This window comes from Phaethon aethereus (genome assembly GCF_964289735.1).
Source record: "Phaethon aethereus genome assembly, chromosome: 8".
Lineage (NCBI taxonomy): Eukaryota > Metazoa > Chordata > Aves > Phaethontiformes > Phaethontidae > Phaethon > Phaethon aethereus.
In genome coordinates this window covers 35,643,093-35,662,857 of record NC_138584.1, presented here as the reverse complement: position 1 = coordinate 35,662,857, position 19,765 = coordinate 35,643,093, and the positions used below count along the sequence as shown (strand labels likewise).

The window sequence follows — 19,765 nt, the reverse complement described above, 5'->3', positions numbered from 1 at the left end:
ATGACAAATAAATTAACACACACATAACTAGAGTGGACTACTTCCAGACAATACAAAAAGGTGTTTAATAAGGCTTGTAAACAATGTAATCGTTATTTATGCAGAATCCATAAAAGTGTCTTGCAGGCTAAATGTACTTACATACCTGGGCAGCAAAAATGATCTCGAAAATGCTTCAGATGTTAAATAAAAAGTTAACATTAATGTCTTTCCAATGATATTTTTAACACGCCATGACTTCAGGTTACATCCTTAATAGCTTCTATCCCTGACCGAAAGGAATTAGGTGTGACTTATTGGCAGTTGTGTCATTGAGTGGGGTAGCAAAGGCTGGAGTCCAAGGGCTGTCGGTGAATGAGCTACAAAAGACAGAAATATTTACTGGTCAACGCCACAGGAGGTAGAGAGAGATGATAAGCTTATAAATCGCATTGGGACACCACGGTTCACCAGCTCCCGCCACGGCAGCGTGCTCCGTTCTCCCCCACCCGCCGCCGCTCCGAGAGACGGCAGCTCAGGCCGCACGCGTGGCTCAGCCTCGCTCTCCCGAAGCCTCCAGTCTTCCATCACGAGTGCGAGCCCAAGTTGTTGACTCGCTGGGTCACGAGAGACGCAGTGAACTAAAACACACCCCCCAACGCGTTGCTGTCAGGGAGCCTAAACGTTCAGTGAAGCTGCTGGACCGAGCGTACCTTCAGCCCGTGGGGTAAGAGTGGGGGAGCGGGCGGTAAACAGCTTTCATTAAAATTACGTATTGTTAAAAACGTGGCACGGGTGTTTAAAACACATTTGATTTCTTATTACTAGTGTTGATAGTTTGGAGGACGCACAAGAAGCGGTCGTCGTACCCAGACCTTCAGCTACGCTCTTACAGCGAAGGGCTGCTGCCTGAAGAGGCACCCTTCTTAATGGCGTCCTGGCCACCTGCGCTTTGCCAAGATGTTCTGTAACGACCACTACCAACCAAAAATCCGTTAAGTTTCTTTATCAGTACCTCACTGGTAACTGCTCTTGCTACAGGCGGTGGCGGTTGTACCGGGCTGCGCGGACTCGTCGTACCTACCGTCCATGTAGCTGTGCAGGGCGCTCAGCATGCCCCCGTCCGGGGGCGCGTACGCAGAGTAGGCCATTTCCTCCAACACGGGGGGAGACAGCCTGGAGGGCTGCGCTGCTGTGACCGGAGCGCTCGACGAGTGATTAGGGCTGACATGTTTCTTATGGCGGGCTCTGCAGTTCTGAAACCACACCTGAAAACGGGGGAGACATACACCACGGTGAGAGACTGCGCCCGTTCCGTGCCGGTATTAGCGTAACAAAACCCCAGCAGCTCCAGCGTCAGCGCGTTCAGCTGGTTACTCGGGCCTTCGGCAGAGTGCCGGCAGCCCGACCCAGACGCGCTCACCACGGTGAGCCACGCGCTGCCCCGGGCAAGGGCGGCCGCGGCGGGAAAGCCGCTGCGGCCACCAGCGGCCCCCGAGGGCCGGGCCCGGCAGCGGCGCCCGCGGCCAGACTCTCCGTGCGGAGCGGGTTTGCCACAGGCTGCCCACTTGCCTTCTCGTGCCGAGAGGCGTGCGAGCTGCCACTGCTTTAAAGCTCGATCGCAGCTGCCAGACACCTCGCTTCCAGAGGAACGCTCTGCCTGTCTTCCAGGCCAGAATGAGCCAAGGGAACTGCAGACTTGGTTTTATTTATATAAACATAGGAATGTATAATTTATGTTATATAAAAATTCATATTTGTGTATAAAAAAGAGCACGCATACGACGTTTGCCGAGAGGCATCTTCAAGCAAAGATTCTAAGTTTGCGTTTCCGTTTTGGACAGCAGAGATATATATTTTAGCTCTGCTCTCTAGGACAGATCACTAGATAGTCCCTTACTCCTAACGTGTCACACCACAAGCCATTTTCAAGAAGAGTGCAGGTCTTAAGAGCAGGCTACCGAAGTCAGAAATTCGTTTAGAAGAGTGCCGTTCTATACTATTTAGGCTGAGAAGTTTCTTCCTGAAAGATTATTAATCCTCCACACGAAGCGTGAGAGGAATACGGCTGGTTTTCCAAATTAACATGTTTGTTCTAGACCTATTCCTGACTAAGGGTATTGTCTGAAGTTATATTAAAACGGCCAGATTAGACCTTTTTCCATCTCGGAATAACTACGCGGAGGAAATTGTCACTAGGCTTTTGCAGCAGATGAGCACCAGACCTCGTTAGCCCAGCGACGCAGCACAGTTACCTGTATGACACGCCTGCTCAAGCCTGTTCTTTCTGCCAGTTTCTGAAGCGTCTGTGCGTCGGGATTGTTGTCCTGAGCGAACTGTGCTTGCATGACCTGGAAGGGCAAGGCGAGAGATTGCGCTGTAGAGCGTGCGGCCCCCAGAGCAGCACCAGAGACTCCGCTCAGACCGCGGTCCAACTCCTTGCCTGTTTTTAGGAAACTTGCAATCACTAGTGCCCAGACGGTCCCCAATACATTAAGGGGGAAAAAAAAACCCAAACCCAAACCACAAAAAAACCCAAAGCCAAAATACCAGCCCTTTACTGTGCTTAACTGAACAGAGACATTTACCAGAAATGAGAGAAATGAATTCTGCTTGGCAGTAGTAAGAAGTGGAGAAGCTGCTCCGTTATGATTGCTCGCACCGAGAGGACCGTGGGAGAACGTCCCCCGCCAAGCAGTTCAAGCGCACTTGATAAAGAACGCGTCTGTAGCCGCAGGCCACGGCGCCCAGCGTAAGGAAGGAAAGAACCTTGATCCGCCTCTCCGATCTCGTCAGTCGCTGTCTCCATCTTGCATTACACGGAGCATCTGAAGCCTCTTCCCAGCTGCGCGGAGGATGCAGGCAACCGGGAAAGCGCCTTGTGCTCCCGCACCCGTACCCGTACCTGACGCGAGGAACACCGGGGCGCCTCAGCTGACCTGCGCACCGCCTTGTTTGGTCGCACTCATCTTGTCACGGAAAACTGAAGCGAATGCCTGCCATTAGGATACGGATTGCATTTCTGGGGGAAGTAGACGTCAGCTCGGCCTGCACCCTGAACAGCTTTAGAGCCCGCCGGAGTTTACCTTATTGAAGGAAGTAAGGCTCCATGGATTTCTGCAGGGCATCTTCAGCAACTTCATAAACTGTAGGTTCTCATTTCTGGATTTTGTCCCTTGATGGTCTGCAAATTCTGCCTGGCTTCATCTTTGAAGATTCAGACTACTTCACATTCAGAAACGTTGAAACTATTTAACCTTCCTACTGTTTCATACAAAGGCGTCAAAAAGCACGGACATCCTTTCCTACAAGTGCTTCACGAGGTGCGTTACTACATCCCTCTGATGCTTCTCTCCCTGAAGTAAAGTCTTACACCAGCATCAAGGACAGGCACAGAGGCAGATGCACCGAGCAGACAGCAAGGGTCATTAACTAACGAGAGGCACTAAGACCTCAGACACCTGCTGGAGTAGGTTACAAACTATTTGAATCGGGAAAAGAGGGGAACACGGCAGCTTCGCTGGCAGCAGAGAGGAAGAAGCCCTGAATGTGGCTGGGCCTGTCTCCCATCCAGCGACTGCTGGAGGAGAAAGTCCCCTTTCACAGAGGTCTGAGCCCTTGCCAAATTATTGCTAACACGCTCGTTTTGTATTAACACCACACTCTGCCTCCAGTCACAGCTGAAGTAGCAAACGAGCTTTGGCCAGCCACATGCCATGTTACACAGCACCTCCTGAACACCTCGCATGCGTTATTACACCTCGGCTTTAGTTCTTCTCAATTGCTTTCACCACAAACAAGAGGAGGACAGGCCAACAGAAGGGAACTCCGACGGAGACAGCAGAAAACAAATGGTGCAGCAACCATGCGCAACCGGAATTTCCAAGACACGTTACAAAGGGAAAGCAGGGACGCGTGGGTAGCGTTGGGTAGAAAGCCGCGGCTTCCTTCCCGCTACAGCTTGAAACCTTTACAATCTGGTCTCACCACTACCCGTTTCACAGGAGCGGCCCTCCTCATGGTGGTTTTGCCGAGAAAGCGAACTCAAGCGGAGATCCAGCGGGTGAAATAACTCGTATTCGAGGCCGTCCAGCGCTAGCTCTTGCCAAGGGAGCAACACACGACAAGAAGCCTTGAAAGCAGAGCAGGCGCAGGCCATCCCCCTCCCTCGTCCTTCAGGACAGGCTTGACCCTGCAGGAGGGGTTTCGGTTTGGCACTTCCAGGCTTCCTAGCGCTCACTTCCCTTAGTCCTGACCATGGAAAGGCCTAGAACTAGTGGCTGAGCTAGGGATATTGGAAAAATCATTCTTCAAGAACACAGGTTCAAGAACAAATCAGACAGTATTAGAATTACTGCCAAGTACTTCAAATGCACTTTCCCTATAATTCACTCCACCCAGCTCTATGAAAAATGTGGGGTTTTTCCCCTAAAATGTGCAGCATTAAATACTGAAGCCAGGTCTTGAAATACAACACCAAGTCTATCATGACTTCAGTATTTTTTTTTAACAGGCAAAGCTCAAAGACACGGCGAGGAAATCAGCACATGAAGCATTTTGGAAGGGCTGGGAAAAGGAGAAGATAAGGAAGACAAGTAAAGATGAGTCTCTGTTGATAGTCTCTCTTCCCAGTGTACAGAAGTACAGCCAAGACTATGACATGTGACCTAAAAAGCAAGTATTGAGGAGAATCCTCACAGGAGGAAAAAGGGCAATCAAGAAATAAATGTGCAAATACTCCCTGTCTTCCCTACAAACCAAAGCCAAAAAGGAACAGTCATTAGAACACAGGAGTCAACCTGTGCTCCCGTGAATATAAGCAGGAGCCCACGATACCTGTTTTGAGAAGAAAATCTTTTGCAGCCCTCGTTGTGCATTACAAGAAAGTTCAAACTTCTATCCTGTCAGTGTCTCGAAGTCATACACGGTGCCCGGCTTTAGTACAACCCTTCACATTACATAGTTCTAAAAATATTTTGTCTTTATTATGTGTAGCGATGTAAATGCCTGATTAAAAAGATTTCATCGAGCAATCAAAATAGAACAACCTTTTTGTTTCCACTCTGCAGAATTACTAGCTGCCCCCAGGGAAATAAAAAGCTTGAAGAGTAACTATTTCATATTAAACTGCTGAAGCTAACAAACAATTCCAGAAACATGCTGTGTCTTGATAGTTTATGAAATAGTTTAAAGCATGCAAGCTTCCTCCCCCCCATCATATGCATCTGATTTCCTATCGGTTCAGCACCCATGTCCTGCACAAACCTGAGCTAGGCAAGTTTTTAGCGCTGCCTCTACCTGGAGTTGATCTGCTGTGAAGCTGGTCCGAGCTCTTTTTGCTGGTTTTGGATGATTAACATCTTGTTCTGTTAGTAATGCTCCTTCCACACTAATCCCATTACCTGAAGCATTAAAAAGAAAACAACACCGTCTGCTAACCATTCAAAACCATCTTATTCGTAAGTCAGACTGTCCTCCAACAATGACCAACAGTACTTGGCCAGCTGAATTTCAGCTTTAAAAAAAGACATATTCTGTTCAAAGTTAAATTGATCTGGCACCATTACTCATTACACCCCAAGCGACTCCCTTGCAAGCAAGGGAAGGAATAGATCCAGCATGATATTTTATCAACTAGATACGCTCTTGCTTTCTTTTCCTTAGGATAGAAAACAAGTTATACAAACTTTAAAAAAAATTAAAACATCAAATAACTTGCACATTATTTTAATTCAAGAACCTGTGCTTCCAGCCTTAGTAAAGCTAGGTAATTACCTCTTAATAAGGAAGATGAAGTAAAACCCAACAATTTAATTAAAACTAAACCACAAACATAGCTCTTAACAAAAGCAGTATGTTACCATTTTCAACTTCTCTTTTCAGATTGTCCAACATGCAGTCGTAATGTACTCTGCAAAGGACCTTCTCTTCAACCAACGCAAACTCCTCTCCAGTGGAAAGCTGCCTTTTGCAGGAGAAGCACGCGAAACACGCCAAGTGGTAGACGTTTCCTTTAGCCCTTCGGACCCAGTCAGTAGAATGAATGTGCCTCCCGCAGCGGGAGCAGCGGGTGCCATACCGCCTGCAAGAACAACAGCAAGAGGAGCGTGAAGCCACGGACACCGTCTCGGGCAAAAGGGTGACTCCGGGAGGGTCAGAGGCAGCCGGGATGTGGCAGCGCAGCTGAGACCCGCAGCAAACAGGCTGACCACAAGGACGGGGGGCACAGCGTAATTGTGTTTTCGTTGCCAAAAAAAAAAAACAACCCAGAAAGTTTGTATCCGATAGCAAGATCGCTACTAAACTACAGAAGTTAATATTTTCATAAGGCAAAGAATAAAATGGAAACATCTTAACTGCTACATGAATTTGCAACTCTTCATCTTTCCTTTTGTAACGATAATTGAAAAGCTGTGAGTGGGAGATGGAAACAGCTGACTTTGTCTTCAAAATTCTCCCAATTATTCAAATATATTTCACATTCCTCTAGCAGTACTATGAATTATTATATTTAGCTACATCATCTTTCACTAATCATTCAGTCCCCTTCAGCAGAAGAAGGGGGAAAACCTGTATCTTCATAGTTATTTCCTTAATTATCACCACATTATGACTTCAAAATAAATTCAAACATCTGCAAGTATTTACATTACTGCAGTAGAATATTTCTCTTTGAAGAGGAAACTAGCCACCAAGATACACTGACTATGTAGATAAGAATTTGTCCTGAAAAGAAATCTTTGCAGATTCATAAGGCCTTTTTTTGAAGTCCCACAAAACTTTGTTTTTTCCAGAAGTTCACAGTATTCAGCCTGCCCCCCCGCCCTTCTTTGAGTGTCAAAACTGACGAGCAGAATATAATCCATTCACTACACAGGTGAGAACCCCATAAATAGTCTGGTCTGGGAAAGTACTAGTAATCACGCCAAAATTAACAGCAAAATTTTTTGCTACTTTCTGATTTTGTATCACGATTACTTTCCACACCAGCACGAACAAATAGTATCCTTCCTTACAGGATTAGACCTTACTCTTGAAGAACGCTTCGTGTTCTAAATCAAATTGACCACAGAGGCTGCATAACAAGAGAGGGGCAGAGGGGGAGACTTAGCAGGTCGTTACACTAGACAGGCTTGGGGTTTCCCAAGCCCCTCCGCAAGAAATGTCAAGAGTTTAACTACTGAAAATAAACCTAGCGAATAAAGAGCCTAAATGCACACTTAGTTGCAGCTTAAGTGAGAAACAACAAGCAAGCGTGACATGTTGTCTAATAAAATTACATTCCTGTATGATATACCTGAAATAATCAAGTTTGCAGAAGATATCTTTATCTTTGATGTAACAGCTGGTGTGCCTTCCTAGAGACGTCCGGCAAACGCTGCACGAGAGGCAGCGCACATGCCAGCAGAGGTCGTTCACCTGCAAAAACACAAAAGCAAAACACCACTCAACGCTTGTGCTACCGATGTTATATTTTGTATTTACAAAAAACTATTTTTTCCATCCACACAGACAAGGCTAAAAATTACATGTACCACGAGTCACAGAAAATTTGTCTTCAAGGCAAAATATTTTTCCTATAGAGCTGCATGCATATTAAGTGTTAATGAATTTGATGGAGGTCTTCAGAATAAGCTTTCATGGTTTTGTAATTAAAAGCACCAGAAGAGGAAGCAAGAGATTCGAGTTCCACGTAGATATTTTGTGCCCAGTTCTGTTCTCATAGCATCAGAGTAACAGAGCAAGTTTTGGCCTCGCATGACCTTAGGACAGCAGCTAACTTACATACTTTTATTTCTCAGTCTGTAAAACGTCCTCCTTAACAAAGAACAAACTTTGCAAAGCAATTTGAAGTTTTAAAATGCAAGTATTGAAGGGGTAAAAAAAAAGTCTGTCAAATGGAAACACACCGTGAACGACATCTTCATTTGCCAGATTTCTGTTAAAGCAGAGTTAGTGAAGGGAGTCAGAGTTTCAAAATATCAGCAGTTGTTTTAATAGCAAATTCAACAATTCTTTAAGAGGTCGTATCCATAGTGAAACTAGACATAATCATGGAAAGCAGTAGAAATCAGCAGTTTTGAAAACCTATGTATAATCTTGGGGCAAATAGACTGAGTGCAATTATTTTCATTTCTACAAAGAGAACTCTGTGTCACGCAGTCATTGTGCATCACACATCAGCTAAATAACTTAAATAATTTGAAAACACAAGACTCCCAGTGACCATAAAAATGAAGTAATAACCATCCGGATAATCCCATGCTGCATAGGAGGGATTCCATAAAACAAGCAATGACTAAGTTTAGATAAGCTGGGGTTTTCTTTTTTAATTTTTCTGAGCCAATTTCTCATCTTGTACCAAGCAACCCATACATTGCCTGTAGCAAAGCAGCGGAGTTGAGATAATCCAGGATGTGCCTTTCATCACAACGCTGCCAGACAAGCCACAGAGAAGGTGAGGGATCGACTCCAGCACTCATGCTGGAATCGCCCGTTTCCGTCCCTCCTCAGGCTGTAACATCGCGGTTTGCAGCCGCCCCGCGCGCTGCCAGCTATTAGCCTTGTTGGCAGCCATCTTCCCGTTTGCTGACAAATTTACACCACAACCTAATGTGAAACTGTTGATAATAGCTGTCACCAAATTGATCCTCCCAAGTATTTCTTAGAACGGCTGCGCTGCAGGCAGACACGGGGCAGCGGCACCTGGGCCAGACCAAGCCTGCCCAGCGGTGCCCCGCGCGAAGGCTCCCCACGCGGGCCCACGCCGGCGGCCCCAGCGAGGAGAGAGGAGCCCGCACGCAGCCGGGGCTGCCGGTGCACGGCTCTGCAAAGCCTGAGCTGACATCCTGGCTGCACAAAGCTCATCTCACTGCCTGTTCTTCGGAGGCTAGTGCTCTCCCACTGGACAGTGCATCAACAGCTTTGCTGTTTGTCCCATTTGATGTCGCCCATCTACATTCTTACTTATTCATTTACAGGGCTGAAGTCGGAAGACATACTGCTGATGATCAGCACGGTACCAGTCTGACGCCACAGATGCCTTTCTCCCTCTGCCTATGCAGGGAGCAGTAATACCTAATTTAAACTTAAGGCTAAATCACTTGGAGGTCTTCTGCCCAAGCCACCCGACCCCAGTTTTTCAGAGAGGAGACAGCAATGGTCAGTAAACAGCTACCAAGGTGTCACGGGAGTTAATGGGGCCGGAACCAAGCTGATGTTCGCTCTGCTCCTTGTCCCACCGCACTGCCGGCGTGCAAGCCCAGCTGGCTGCAACGGCGGTCGGGATTTACTGGAACAGAAGGCATACAGCAGCTCCCACACCTGCACCTCCCCTGTCTTAAATGTACCGACTGTCACTTTGCAGGACACGCAACGCCTGCCTTTAAGGCTGCATCTAATGGAGTCAAGCGACTTCTAGCACAATCGTCTAATCTCACTTTTGAAAGGGGAGAGGGCAAAACTGATCCGGGATAGTTTTCGTGGCAGTAATACAGCAGGAAGATAGCCCCCCTCCCAACCACATTAACACTTTATGTTTAAAGTCACATGGTTTTGTTTCTAAGTTATCTTATTCAGTCCTAGATGCCACGGCTAGCAAAACTACGCCGCCGTTGCGCAGCCTGTTTCCTGCACGGACATCACCCGCCCGCCTTCCACAGGAACAGCTTACTTCCACGGCTCAAGAGGCGCGTTTTGCTTTGATTCACGACATGGCACCGGAGGATTGATTTCAGCTCCTAACAAACGGGTCACGCCGCCGCCACTGAACACGCACGGCAGGGAAGTTACCGTCCTCTGGACGATCGGTTTTCTTCCCCGCTCCCACCCACAGCGCGTCAAGAAAGCGCAGTCCCGGCGCAGAGCAGCGTTGCCCGGAACACGAGCAGGGACTCGGCTTCCCTCAAAGGCCCGACTCCCGCAGACGGGCGCTCCCTTCGCCCCTGTCTTTCACGCACCGCCGCTCCCGCGGGGAGACCGCTCGCAAGCCTCAGGCACGCCGCGGCGGCTGGGAAGGGGACCGGGACGCGGCGGCCCGGAGGGGCGTGCGGGGCCGCGCTTCCTCGGCGCCCGCTGCCCGCGCCGGGCCCGGCTCCGGGCGGCGGGGCTCGCCGGGCGCCTCCGACGGCCCGAGCGCCGGTCCGGCGGACTCGGCTGCGGGCCGGACCCCGCGGCGCGCCGTGCCACGTCGGTGGGGAGCCGCCGCCGCCCCCGCGAGGGGCTCTTACCTTCAGCAGGTACTTGTCCACGATCTCCAGGCCGCAGCTGCTGCACACGCACTTGCCGGGGGCGCAGCCGGAGCCCGAGGCCATGGACCGCGGCGAGGAGGAGGGCGAAAGGGCGGCGGAGGAAGAGCAGGAGTCCTCGTCGGCCGCTGCGGGGCTCGCCTGCGGGGGAGCGCACGGGAGACCGCGGTCAGCGCCCGGCCCCACCGGCTGCCGCCAGCCCCGCCCGGGAGAGGCGGGAGCCCCGCGCCGGCCCGGTCCCGCCGGCACCTGCGGGGCCGCGCCGGGGAGGGTCGTGGCGGCAGCCGACGCTTCTCCGTGGGGAGCAGCGGAACCGCCGAACGACGGGCGCGGCCGCCGCCCCGCACCGGGCACCGGCGCCGCGCGCGCCTCGCACCGCCCGCCGCCCCCCGCACCTTCTCCGAGGGGCCGCCGAGCGCGGGAAGGTCCTTGTCCTCCAGCCTGCAGACAAACATCGGGTCGCTCTTCCAATACATGGCACTGCCCTACCGCATTCCCGCTCCGCGGCGGGGCGCGGCGAGGCGACTCCGGGACCCCGCGCCAGCCCTCTGCCCGCCGCGCCTGCGGGGAAAAAGTTTTGTTTTCCAGTGGGTGGGCCCCACGGCGCGGGACCTGCCTCGCTGGCCTCACCTCCCGCGCAAAACCCGCCTTCCCCGCGCGGCGGGGCCGTTATCTGCGCTCCGTGCGGGGGGCGGGACAGCTCAGCCACGACGACAGCGACAACAACAGCAACGAAAAAAAACAGAGGGACCCCCCCCGTTCGCCTTCATCGCTTGCCGCAGCTCGCCCCCGCCGCCCCAGCCCAAACAAAGGTTCGAGTTACACCTCCGGTTTAGCAAAGGCGACAAACGGGACGGAAAGCGCGAGCACGTGTGAACGGGAAGGGTCCTTCCCGGCTGCCGCGACCCAGCGCCCGCGCGTACTCCTGTAGCGTAGACTCGCAGCTCCTCAGCCCGCCTCGCTGCTTCTGCTCTCGCTCCCGCCTCCAGCAACCCATGATAAAACTTTTCTCATTAAGCTAAACCAGGAGCATCTGAGCTGCCCACAGGCCGTAGCGTTACTTCGGCTCTGAAATCAAGACCGCGGATGTTGCTAATTAACACCGGTGCCTTCGGCCGCGCCGTGGACAGAGCATGCGAGGAGCTGGCTGTCCGCAGCTCCCGGAAACCTAGAACGGTTCTTTCAGCGGAGGGGGGCCGTAGCTCACTGGCAGCTTTTTCCAGGGTTACAAACCTTGCCCGCAGAGTTCCCTCAAACCAAATGCTGCCGGTGTTCTCGGGACATGTCAGGAGAGTAAAGCAACAGCTTGTCCGTCGCAGGTGAGGTGAATAACCGGGGTGTCTGCTTCTCTGCACGTATTTAAATAGCCAGGTGGTTTTAATTAAACTTGTCGTTATGTTTCCATCTTTTCCCCCCTCTCTTTGTTTCAGCTCCGCCTGACGATAGATGCAAGACATGTTGCAGAGCCTCGGTAAAGCAAACTGAGAGGATTGCGTGCACGCTTAGAAATACGTTTGATAAGAGGGAATCCTGCTTTTGAGAAGCTGTATGAAAGAAGCCCCATATTATTCTTCCCCCTAAAAATTATGATAATTTTTTTTACAACCCGGGACCCGATTCTGCACGACCGTAAACTGAACGGGTGGCGGGGCCGAGCCCCGCTGCATGCGGGACGTCCCCAGGCAGCCGTTCGTTTGTCCAGCGCTAAAGCCGATCTGACCCTGGACAGAATCTCGCTTAAACTTAGTCCTAACGTCCCTAACGGTCGCGGCCAAGGCGAGGCAAGTAGTGCTTCAGGGGTTTCTCCTGGCCGCGACAAGGCGCAGGGCGGAGCGGGACCAGCGGGCCGGAGCCCCGAGCAGCCCCCGGACGCGGGACACCGCCGGCCCCGGCCCGCCGCCCCCCCCGCTGGCCCGGACACGGCTTTCGGGCGTCCCCACGGCTGGCCTGGGGCTGCGCGCGCCCCCGACCCGGCTGCGACGCTCTCCCTCGACGGCGCGCGCAGGCCGAGGCCGCCCCGCGGGACGGGGTCCCGCCGAGCCGCGGCAGTCTGCGCCGCACCTGCGCGGTCGCCGCCCCGCGGAGCGCGGAGCTGCGCGGCCGGTGCCGCGGGTTAAGCGCTCCTCGCCGCCGCGCCGCGGAGCGCACACCGGGACAGTGAGACACGCAGAGTCTCCCCTCGGGTCTCTGCTCCCCGTCCGCGGCCGAGCGCTCGGGCGGCGCGGCCCCGGGGGCGCCGGCGGGGAGGAGCGCCCGGCCCGGAGCCGCATCCCGCACAGAGCCCGCCGGGACCCCCGCTCCTGCGCTCTGCGGGGGGCTCCCGTCCGCGGCCGTCGGAGGTGCGGCGTTCGAGCTGTCACCGGCCCTGGGCGGCACGGCAGAACACGCGCACCTGGTGCGGGGCTCCAAAGAGAGGAGTCGCGGGCCGGGCCCGCCGCGGGGTGAGCCCTTGGCAAGCCTGGGGCGCGGCGGCCAGCAGCGTCCCGTTTGTTGCTCGTCGGTCCTGTTGCCGCGCTGTCGACGAGTCAGCGCAGAGCCTTCGTGCGCTCTTCACAGAGGGCTGCGTATTCGAGTTCTATAAAAAAACTCCCTTGCCGTGTACATACACCTTTTCTCTCCGAAAAATGTAGCGGTAGGAGCCAACGAAGTCAACCCGCACGCTGTTCTTCCCCGCGGCGATTGCCAATGTGCAGCAGTAATTCATAAAGCGGGTGCTGGAGGGAAAACGGCGTGCGGGGGAGCTCCCCGCGTTTCTCCTTATTGCCGGAGCGCGGCCGCGCCAGGAGGTGGACAGCCGCGGGGGCACTGCCGGCCCCACGTCGCTGGCACCCCGCGACCGCCCGCCCCACCCGCGGTCCCCTCCGCGCCCTGCCTCGGCTCGGGCGGCGGCACCGGCGGCGCCGCGGGGTGCCCCACCGCGCCCCCTCGCCCGCCGCGGCTGTGCGCTTCCTGCGACGGAGACTCTGCAGCTCCGGCACAGCCTCCCGCCCCCGGTGCGAGATGCGAGGGTCTCGGCGGAGCGGGGGGCACGCTGCGGGGTACGGGCCTTGGCGGGTCTCGTCCGGGGCCTCCCCGAGGGCGGCGCGGAGCCGGGGGCGCGGAGCGGCCGCAGGACAAGGCGCCCCGAGGGCCAGCGCGGAGCCCGGTGATTGCTACAGCCGCGGTGCTTCGCGGAAGGTGAGCGGTTGTTTTGCCGGGCTTATCGGAGAGAGGCGTTATTTGCGGGGTCAGAAATGCCACAGTGTGTACGGGGTGGACGTGGGAAGGGCGCGGGCTTGGTCATCCGGGCTCTAAGGCGTGCTCCGCCCGGGCTCTTTTATCACTGATCTCTCCACAGTCCAGTCTAAACGCCATCGCTTCCGTTACACGCCCTCGATATTTTAAGTGAGTATTCCCAGCGCCGGTTTTTGAGGAGACGAAAACACGCACACACACGGGCTTTAGGGAATTCCCGATTTCTGCGCGCCCTCGCCTCCCCGCCGCCGGCTCCGTGCACGCCGGAGGGATGCACGGCTCAGATGCTGCTTTAATCCCGCCGCTCCTCCGCCTCTGCGGAAGGGCCCCGCGGAGGGGGGATCGCGGCGGGCTCTCAGCAGGGGGAGACGAGAGCGAAGGGGGACCTGCCGGGGGACAGGCAGCCGGCCGGGCCGGGCGGCCCCGGCCCGGTCCCGTCGAGGCTGGGAGCGGAGCGGGGGACTCCCGCGGGACCCTCCGCCGCGGGGGCTGCGTCAGGTTCCGATTCCTCTCGCTCGCAAGTAACGCAAGGGTGCGTGTGGGTGAGAGTGCTGATCAGTCGCACAGAGGAGAGATCTCATAAATATTCGGCGGTAGGGCACGGCACGAAGAAAACGCTGAACGCGGAGAATTTGGGCTGTTTTAACGAGCGGGACCTCTTAGTCCGAGGCTGCACCGTAGTGCCGGCGCGTGCGGCTGGATGTGCCCCTCCGGAGGCTGCGCTGGCGAAACGGGCTCTCCCGTTAGCGCTTGACCCGCTGAGAAGCACCACCGGCGGTGCGGTCAGCTCTCGGAAGGCGGGCACGGAGGCGGGGGCCGCGGAAAGCCGGGCCCGGCCCGGCCCGTCGGGCGCGGCCGCGGTCGATGCCCGGGGACGACAGCGGCCGGCGAGCGCCTGCGGGCGGACCGGTCTCTGCCGGCGGCCGCCATTGCGGGACGAAGTTCATTTCCGTGCGGGCTCCCCTCCTCGTCTCGGCCATCTTCTTACACGTCCTTTGGCATTTGCACGCCCGCCGGCGCCCAGAGGTTCTCCATCTGCGGGCCGCAGCGCCCTGGGCTGTGGGGGCCTCTGCGGGCAGGGAAACCGAGTCAGCACCCTGGGGCTTGCCCTGTGTCAGCTTGCATCCCCACTGGCTCCAGCCACCGGTAAAAGCTGCAGGGTTTGGACTTGCCTTGCATTTTTGGTTCTGGGCTGGTTTACCGAGAAGTAAAAGAACACAGTCTCTTACCAGTAACTTGTTTTCCACATCAGTGCAATGCACTTTTCTTGGGCCAGGCTGTCTGTCTCCGGTTTGTGAGTCCAGGATCTTCCAAAGCTGCACGTGTGGATTTTATTCATGGCTGTCCCACTGTGGAGCTCCGTGTTGCTTAATTGTGAATCAGATCAGTCAAAGGGAAAAAGTTTCTGCTTCCCAATTGGATTCCTGAGCCAGTGGTTCTCCTACCAACATCCAGAACTTGATGCAATTTGCCTTTTTTTTTTTTTTCCCTACAGAAAAAAAAAAAAACCAACCTGGGGGCTGGGACGGGGAGGCAGAGGGCAAGAAGGGACTTAGTGGGATGCAGCCCTGCATCTTTTTAGAACACTGGCCCTTGCACTGCGGGAGGAAGTGCGGAGAGTAATTTCGGCACCCCGTTGTGTAACTGCAATAATTTTGCTTCATTTACTCAGATCTATTTATTTCACCTCCTGGTCCCTGCACTATGAACAGACTATCTGGATGAAACCTGTGCGTGTTCGAATTAAGTGTTGCACCTATGCGTTCCTGAAGTCGCGGTCAACAGTTTATTTAGAAGTTGACTTTTTAAGCGTCTGTGCTAATTGTGTCAGGCTGTCATTCACTTAGGGGAAGTGCTGGGGACAGAGGAAATTAAAGCATCGATCAAATTATGTAAAAGAGCATTTTGCCCTTAACGTACTGGAGGGCAAAACCAAAATGGAAACCATCGTGGGTTGTTTATAAATACATAGCTACAAAGCTCGCTGCATGCTTTCAGCTGCAAGGGTATCCTGTTTTCGGTGAGCATGGCATCTCCATGCTGAAGGGTCTGAAAGGTATCTGCCCGCTTAATTCCTTTCACTGCAGCCCATGCGATGAAAAGACGCTGCTCTGGCCGCAGACCCGGGCCAGGCGTGTGGCGCGGGGGAGGCCGCCGGAGCCGCAGCATCTCGAAGGGTTTTCAGCTCCGTCGGCCGCCGCCCATGAAGACAGCGACCCTTTCTTCCCCGCGCACCCCTGCGGGCTGTGGGGGGCGCGTACCGCAGGACCCCCCGCGCCGGACGGGCTTGTGCGAAGCATCCGAGGGGCAGAAGGAGGGCTCCCCCGGGGGAGCGGTCTCTGCCCCGCCGCAGGCTGCCCGGCGGCTGCCACCCCGCTCCGCCGGGGCCATCGGGCTGCGACCCGCTGGGCTACGGGTGCCACCGACGGCTGAGCGCCCCGCGGGAGCAGCGAGGCCCGGGGGGAGCGGCCTGCCTCGGGACCCCTAAACCCTCCCGGCTCCCCCCGAGGAGCCTGTTTCGTCGTGCCCCACTCCTGGCAGGGCTGGAGTGCCGCCCCGGCGGGGCCGCGGCCAGCCTTCCCGCGGTGCTGCGCGCACCCTCCGCGCCGTGCGGTCTGCCTGGCGCAGTGAGCCGGCCCGCGCGCCCCCGCCGCCCCTCAGTTTTGTTTGTCCCCGCATTGTCCCCCCCCCGGCCCCGCATTGCCTCCCCCCCGGCCTGCCGCTCCGGGTTCCGCACTCCCACCCGGTCCCTCACGCCCCCCCGGGAGGGCCGCGCGGGGCTCCGCGGCCGCGCTCCCCCGGACGCCTTCGGGCTGCCGGGCGGGACGAGCGACAGCGGCCAGGCCCGCTCCGGGCACGGTGGCCGCGGGAGCGGCGCGGGAAGGACGGCGGTGGCGGGGAGAGACCCGCGGAGAGGCGGCGGCTGCCGCGGGACCCAAGGGCCGCCCGAGAGAGAGCCGCGGGCGGGCGGGCCGGGCCTGCCCGGGGGCTCCGCCGCGCTCCGCCGGTCAGGGCCGCTGCGGGCCCGGGACCCGTCGCCGCCCCGGGAGCGGCCGCCGTAGCGGCGACCCCGGCGCTGGGGCACGCGCCGGGCCGGGGCGGGGAGCCGCGGGGCCCGGGGCGGCAGGGCCGGGGCTGCAGTCGGTTCCGTTCCGGGCCGGGCCGCCCAGCAGGGCCCCGCGCACATTTCCCGTAGCCGCCTGTAGTAGCGCCCCGGGGAGGAGGGGCCCGGGGCCGGCACGGCGTCCGGGGCGAGCGGCAAGTGCCGGCAGCGGTAGCCTGAGTCCGTGCCTCTGGGCGCCACGCGTGGCTCCGCCGGGGCAGGCTGCGCGGTGCGGGAGGTTACCCCCGCTGGCGAGTGGGACCCCCCCGGCGGAGCAAATGCTCCCTTGGGGTCAAATCCCGCCTCTTCCTAGCGCCCGAGGTAAGCGGGGTGCGGGACGCGGCCCTCAGCCCCGCACAGATACCAGGCACTCGCTGAGCGCACCGCAGCCTTTGAAATGTGTGCGCTTTTGCTTGCAGTGTATCCAGGGCTTGCTAAGGGGCCGCATTTCAGCTTTTCAGCTTGGTGAAAATCAGGAATCGAGGAGGGGTACTACCTCTGGCGCTTCGGTACTTCTGTGTCCCTGACCGCTAGTTGCTGCTGAAAACTCTGGCCGTTGCACAACAGAGCTATGACCGACTTTGGCTGCTGTTACGATTAAGGTAGCGACACTTCTCAGAGCCTGTTATGAGGAGAACCTCATTGCGCACTTGGTGGCGGGACTCTCTTTTGGCACGTCAGCACGAAGGACTGTTCTTTGCGTCGTGAATTAAAGGGCAGATTCACTCTCTTTCGAGATGTAAGCTTTCAAAGCCTTCCGCAGCTGATTTGTCACTTTGCATGTTGCTACAATGTTCAGCATCTGTATTAAAATGAAAATGTCTGTTAAAAACCGAGCACGTTTGGGACTACCTAGCTAGAGATGTTTTATTTGCTAAGTGGACAAGTTGGGAAGGGAGCTCATGAAAAAAGGTGATTCATTCATACCACCAGATCTGAAAACCACAGCGAGCCTCCAGAAACAAGATCTGTGTTTGCTACCCACAGGTTACAACTGCCAAAATGTTTGCATGTGTCTACAAGTAGGGAATCAAGAGTCACAGTCTTGTGACTGGTGTGTACAAAGTGCTACTGTAATTCTCTGAAATAAAATACATTTCTTTTGAAAGTGCAGAGGCTGCAGGTGTTCAGTATAGTGTTTTAAGTAGAAATCAGGAATCTTATTCCTCTTTGTGTTTTTCATTTTTACACTGATATGCTACATTAACTCTTGACTGACACTCATAGAACTAAGTGGGGAGATTTTACCTGGTGCCAGTGATGTTGCTCTAGAGGAGAACGAAGTGCCTAAGCAGTGTGTGTTTCTGCCCAGACATCTACTTTTACTGAGTTTAGTGCTTGACAGTGGTCCCGTACTTCTGGGCAGGGGACAAGGCAGGGGAAGGGGCACGACTCCCTTCATCCACCTGCTTGTTACGAGCAGTTTTCAGAGATTAACTAAACTGCTCACACATCAAAGCACACTGGTCAGGATTTAAAATGCATCTTTGATCTGAGCACATTGCGGCTTTAGGAAAAAGCATTGTGCTGTGGTACCTTGGCTGTAACTGTTGGGAATCGGGATCCGGTCCTATTTCTACTGTGGTCAGCAAACCCCGGGCTATTGCGTCTCTGCTTTTGAAGGGCAGCAAGGAAGTGTTTCACTGAGCATATGCTAACAAAAAAAAAAAAAGAAAAAAGTAACAGAAGGGATTGATTACTTAAGCAGCACGTTAAACAGCTACAATTCACTGGCTGCACATGTAGGAGTAGTCTTGTTCACCTCACGGCTGTACACAAAACTGCTTGTCCCCTTCGCAGGGCCCAAGAGCCGTCGTACCCTCTCTGTGATACTCTCAATACTCTTTGTACTCCGCAACAAAAGCCTGACAGAAGATGAGTTTTTTCACTGGTGATCTAATGATCGTCTTCTGTTCATTGCTTCAGCTTGGGATTGCAAGAAGGAGAAGAGAGTGACAGAGGGAATCACTGGAGATTTTAAAGGCAACTGTTTATTTTAATCTGTGCAAACAAACATTCAAAAATGAGTCAGCTCTGGCTGGTTACCTGGAAAAAGCTTTACATAAAGCAGCACTTCACCGTCTAATGTTTTGCTGTTCCTTAGTACCATCTGAATGTCGGTGCTTGAGCAGGAGAAAAAATTATTTATCTAACTCTCAGGGAGAGAAGATCTAACAGGATGAAAGAAAACTTAGAATTCAATGGAGCACTGACTTGCCATCGGGGCCATACAGGCTGCAATACTGACGCTATTCTACTGCTGTGTTATAAATACCCAAACATTTAGATCATCAGCAACCAGCCCCCTGATGGCATCGAGAGTCAGGTTTACAAAATGAAGAACCCAGCGGGCCCATGCTCAGCACGCCGTGCCAGACGGCCACAAAACTGCAGACTTCATATTGCCCTGCTCTTAACCACTGAAAGGCTGCCAGGATGTGGAGCCCAGTCGGGCTGGAGTCCATAATTTTGGCAAGCGGAAAGAGGACCCCCTGAAAGCCTGCCTGCCTTGTGCCTGCCACGGCAGTAGCTGCGCTGTCATCAAGGTCTGTTTGTTCTTGCCTCCCACGTGGCTGTAAGCAGAGTGGGAGACATAGCCCCTCTCTGTCTTGTTTTACTGGTTATACTCTGCAGGGATTTTTGCTACGCTTCCACGTCTATTTTGCACTGTTGTTTTGGGAACCTGCATTTTCTTGTAAGTCAAAATCATAGAGAGTTCAGAAATGGAAATTACATTTAACCGGTCTTTGCTGCATATCATTTGGTGTATCTGCAGCTCACGCCAGTGTTTTGGGGGGATTTTCATACTGGTGGCTGATCATGCCCCATATTCTCACAGAGGAACAGGCCAGGACATAGGATGCTGCTTTATGTCTGAATGTTGGTGTTAAATGGGATATGCAGGATCCCATAACAAGTGTCTCAGGCAGCTAAATCTGTGCAGAGGGACAGGAGGAGAACATGTGGATTCTATTCAGTGTTAGAAGCTATGAATGTGCTATTCAGCTATGATACGTATGACCAGATAATATCTACAAGAAGAATGGAGTCTGACCAGACAGCTATTACATCTAAAGACCAAAGAAGGTGGTGTTATTATGAAGGACTCCTTCCCATGATGAATGAGTAGCGGAAGTAGGTTTAGAATGGCGCTTGGTGCAGCAGGTACATGAAATGATCAAACGGGCAGTGCCTGTCTAAC

At 54.5% G+C, this 19,765-nt stretch overlaps 1 protein-coding gene across 1 annotated transcript; it reads right to left on the bottom strand.

Annotated features, from left to right (window-relative positions):
• Positions 1–282: 282 nt before the first annotated feature.
• LHX8 (LIM homeobox 8) lies at positions 283–10,702 on the bottom strand (the record flags this gene model as incomplete). Its single annotated transcript, XM_082003158.1, has 8 exons — positions 283–359; positions 1,064–1,247; positions 2,235–2,330; positions 5,278–5,381; positions 5,841–6,061; positions 7,277–7,398; positions 10,209–10,367; positions 10,622–10,702. 8 exons carry the CDS (start codon positions 10,700–10,702, stop codon positions 283–285), a joined length of 1,044 nt encoding a protein of 347 aa, XP_081859284.1.
• Between the last annotated feature and the right edge of the window lie 9,063 nt (positions 10,703–19,765).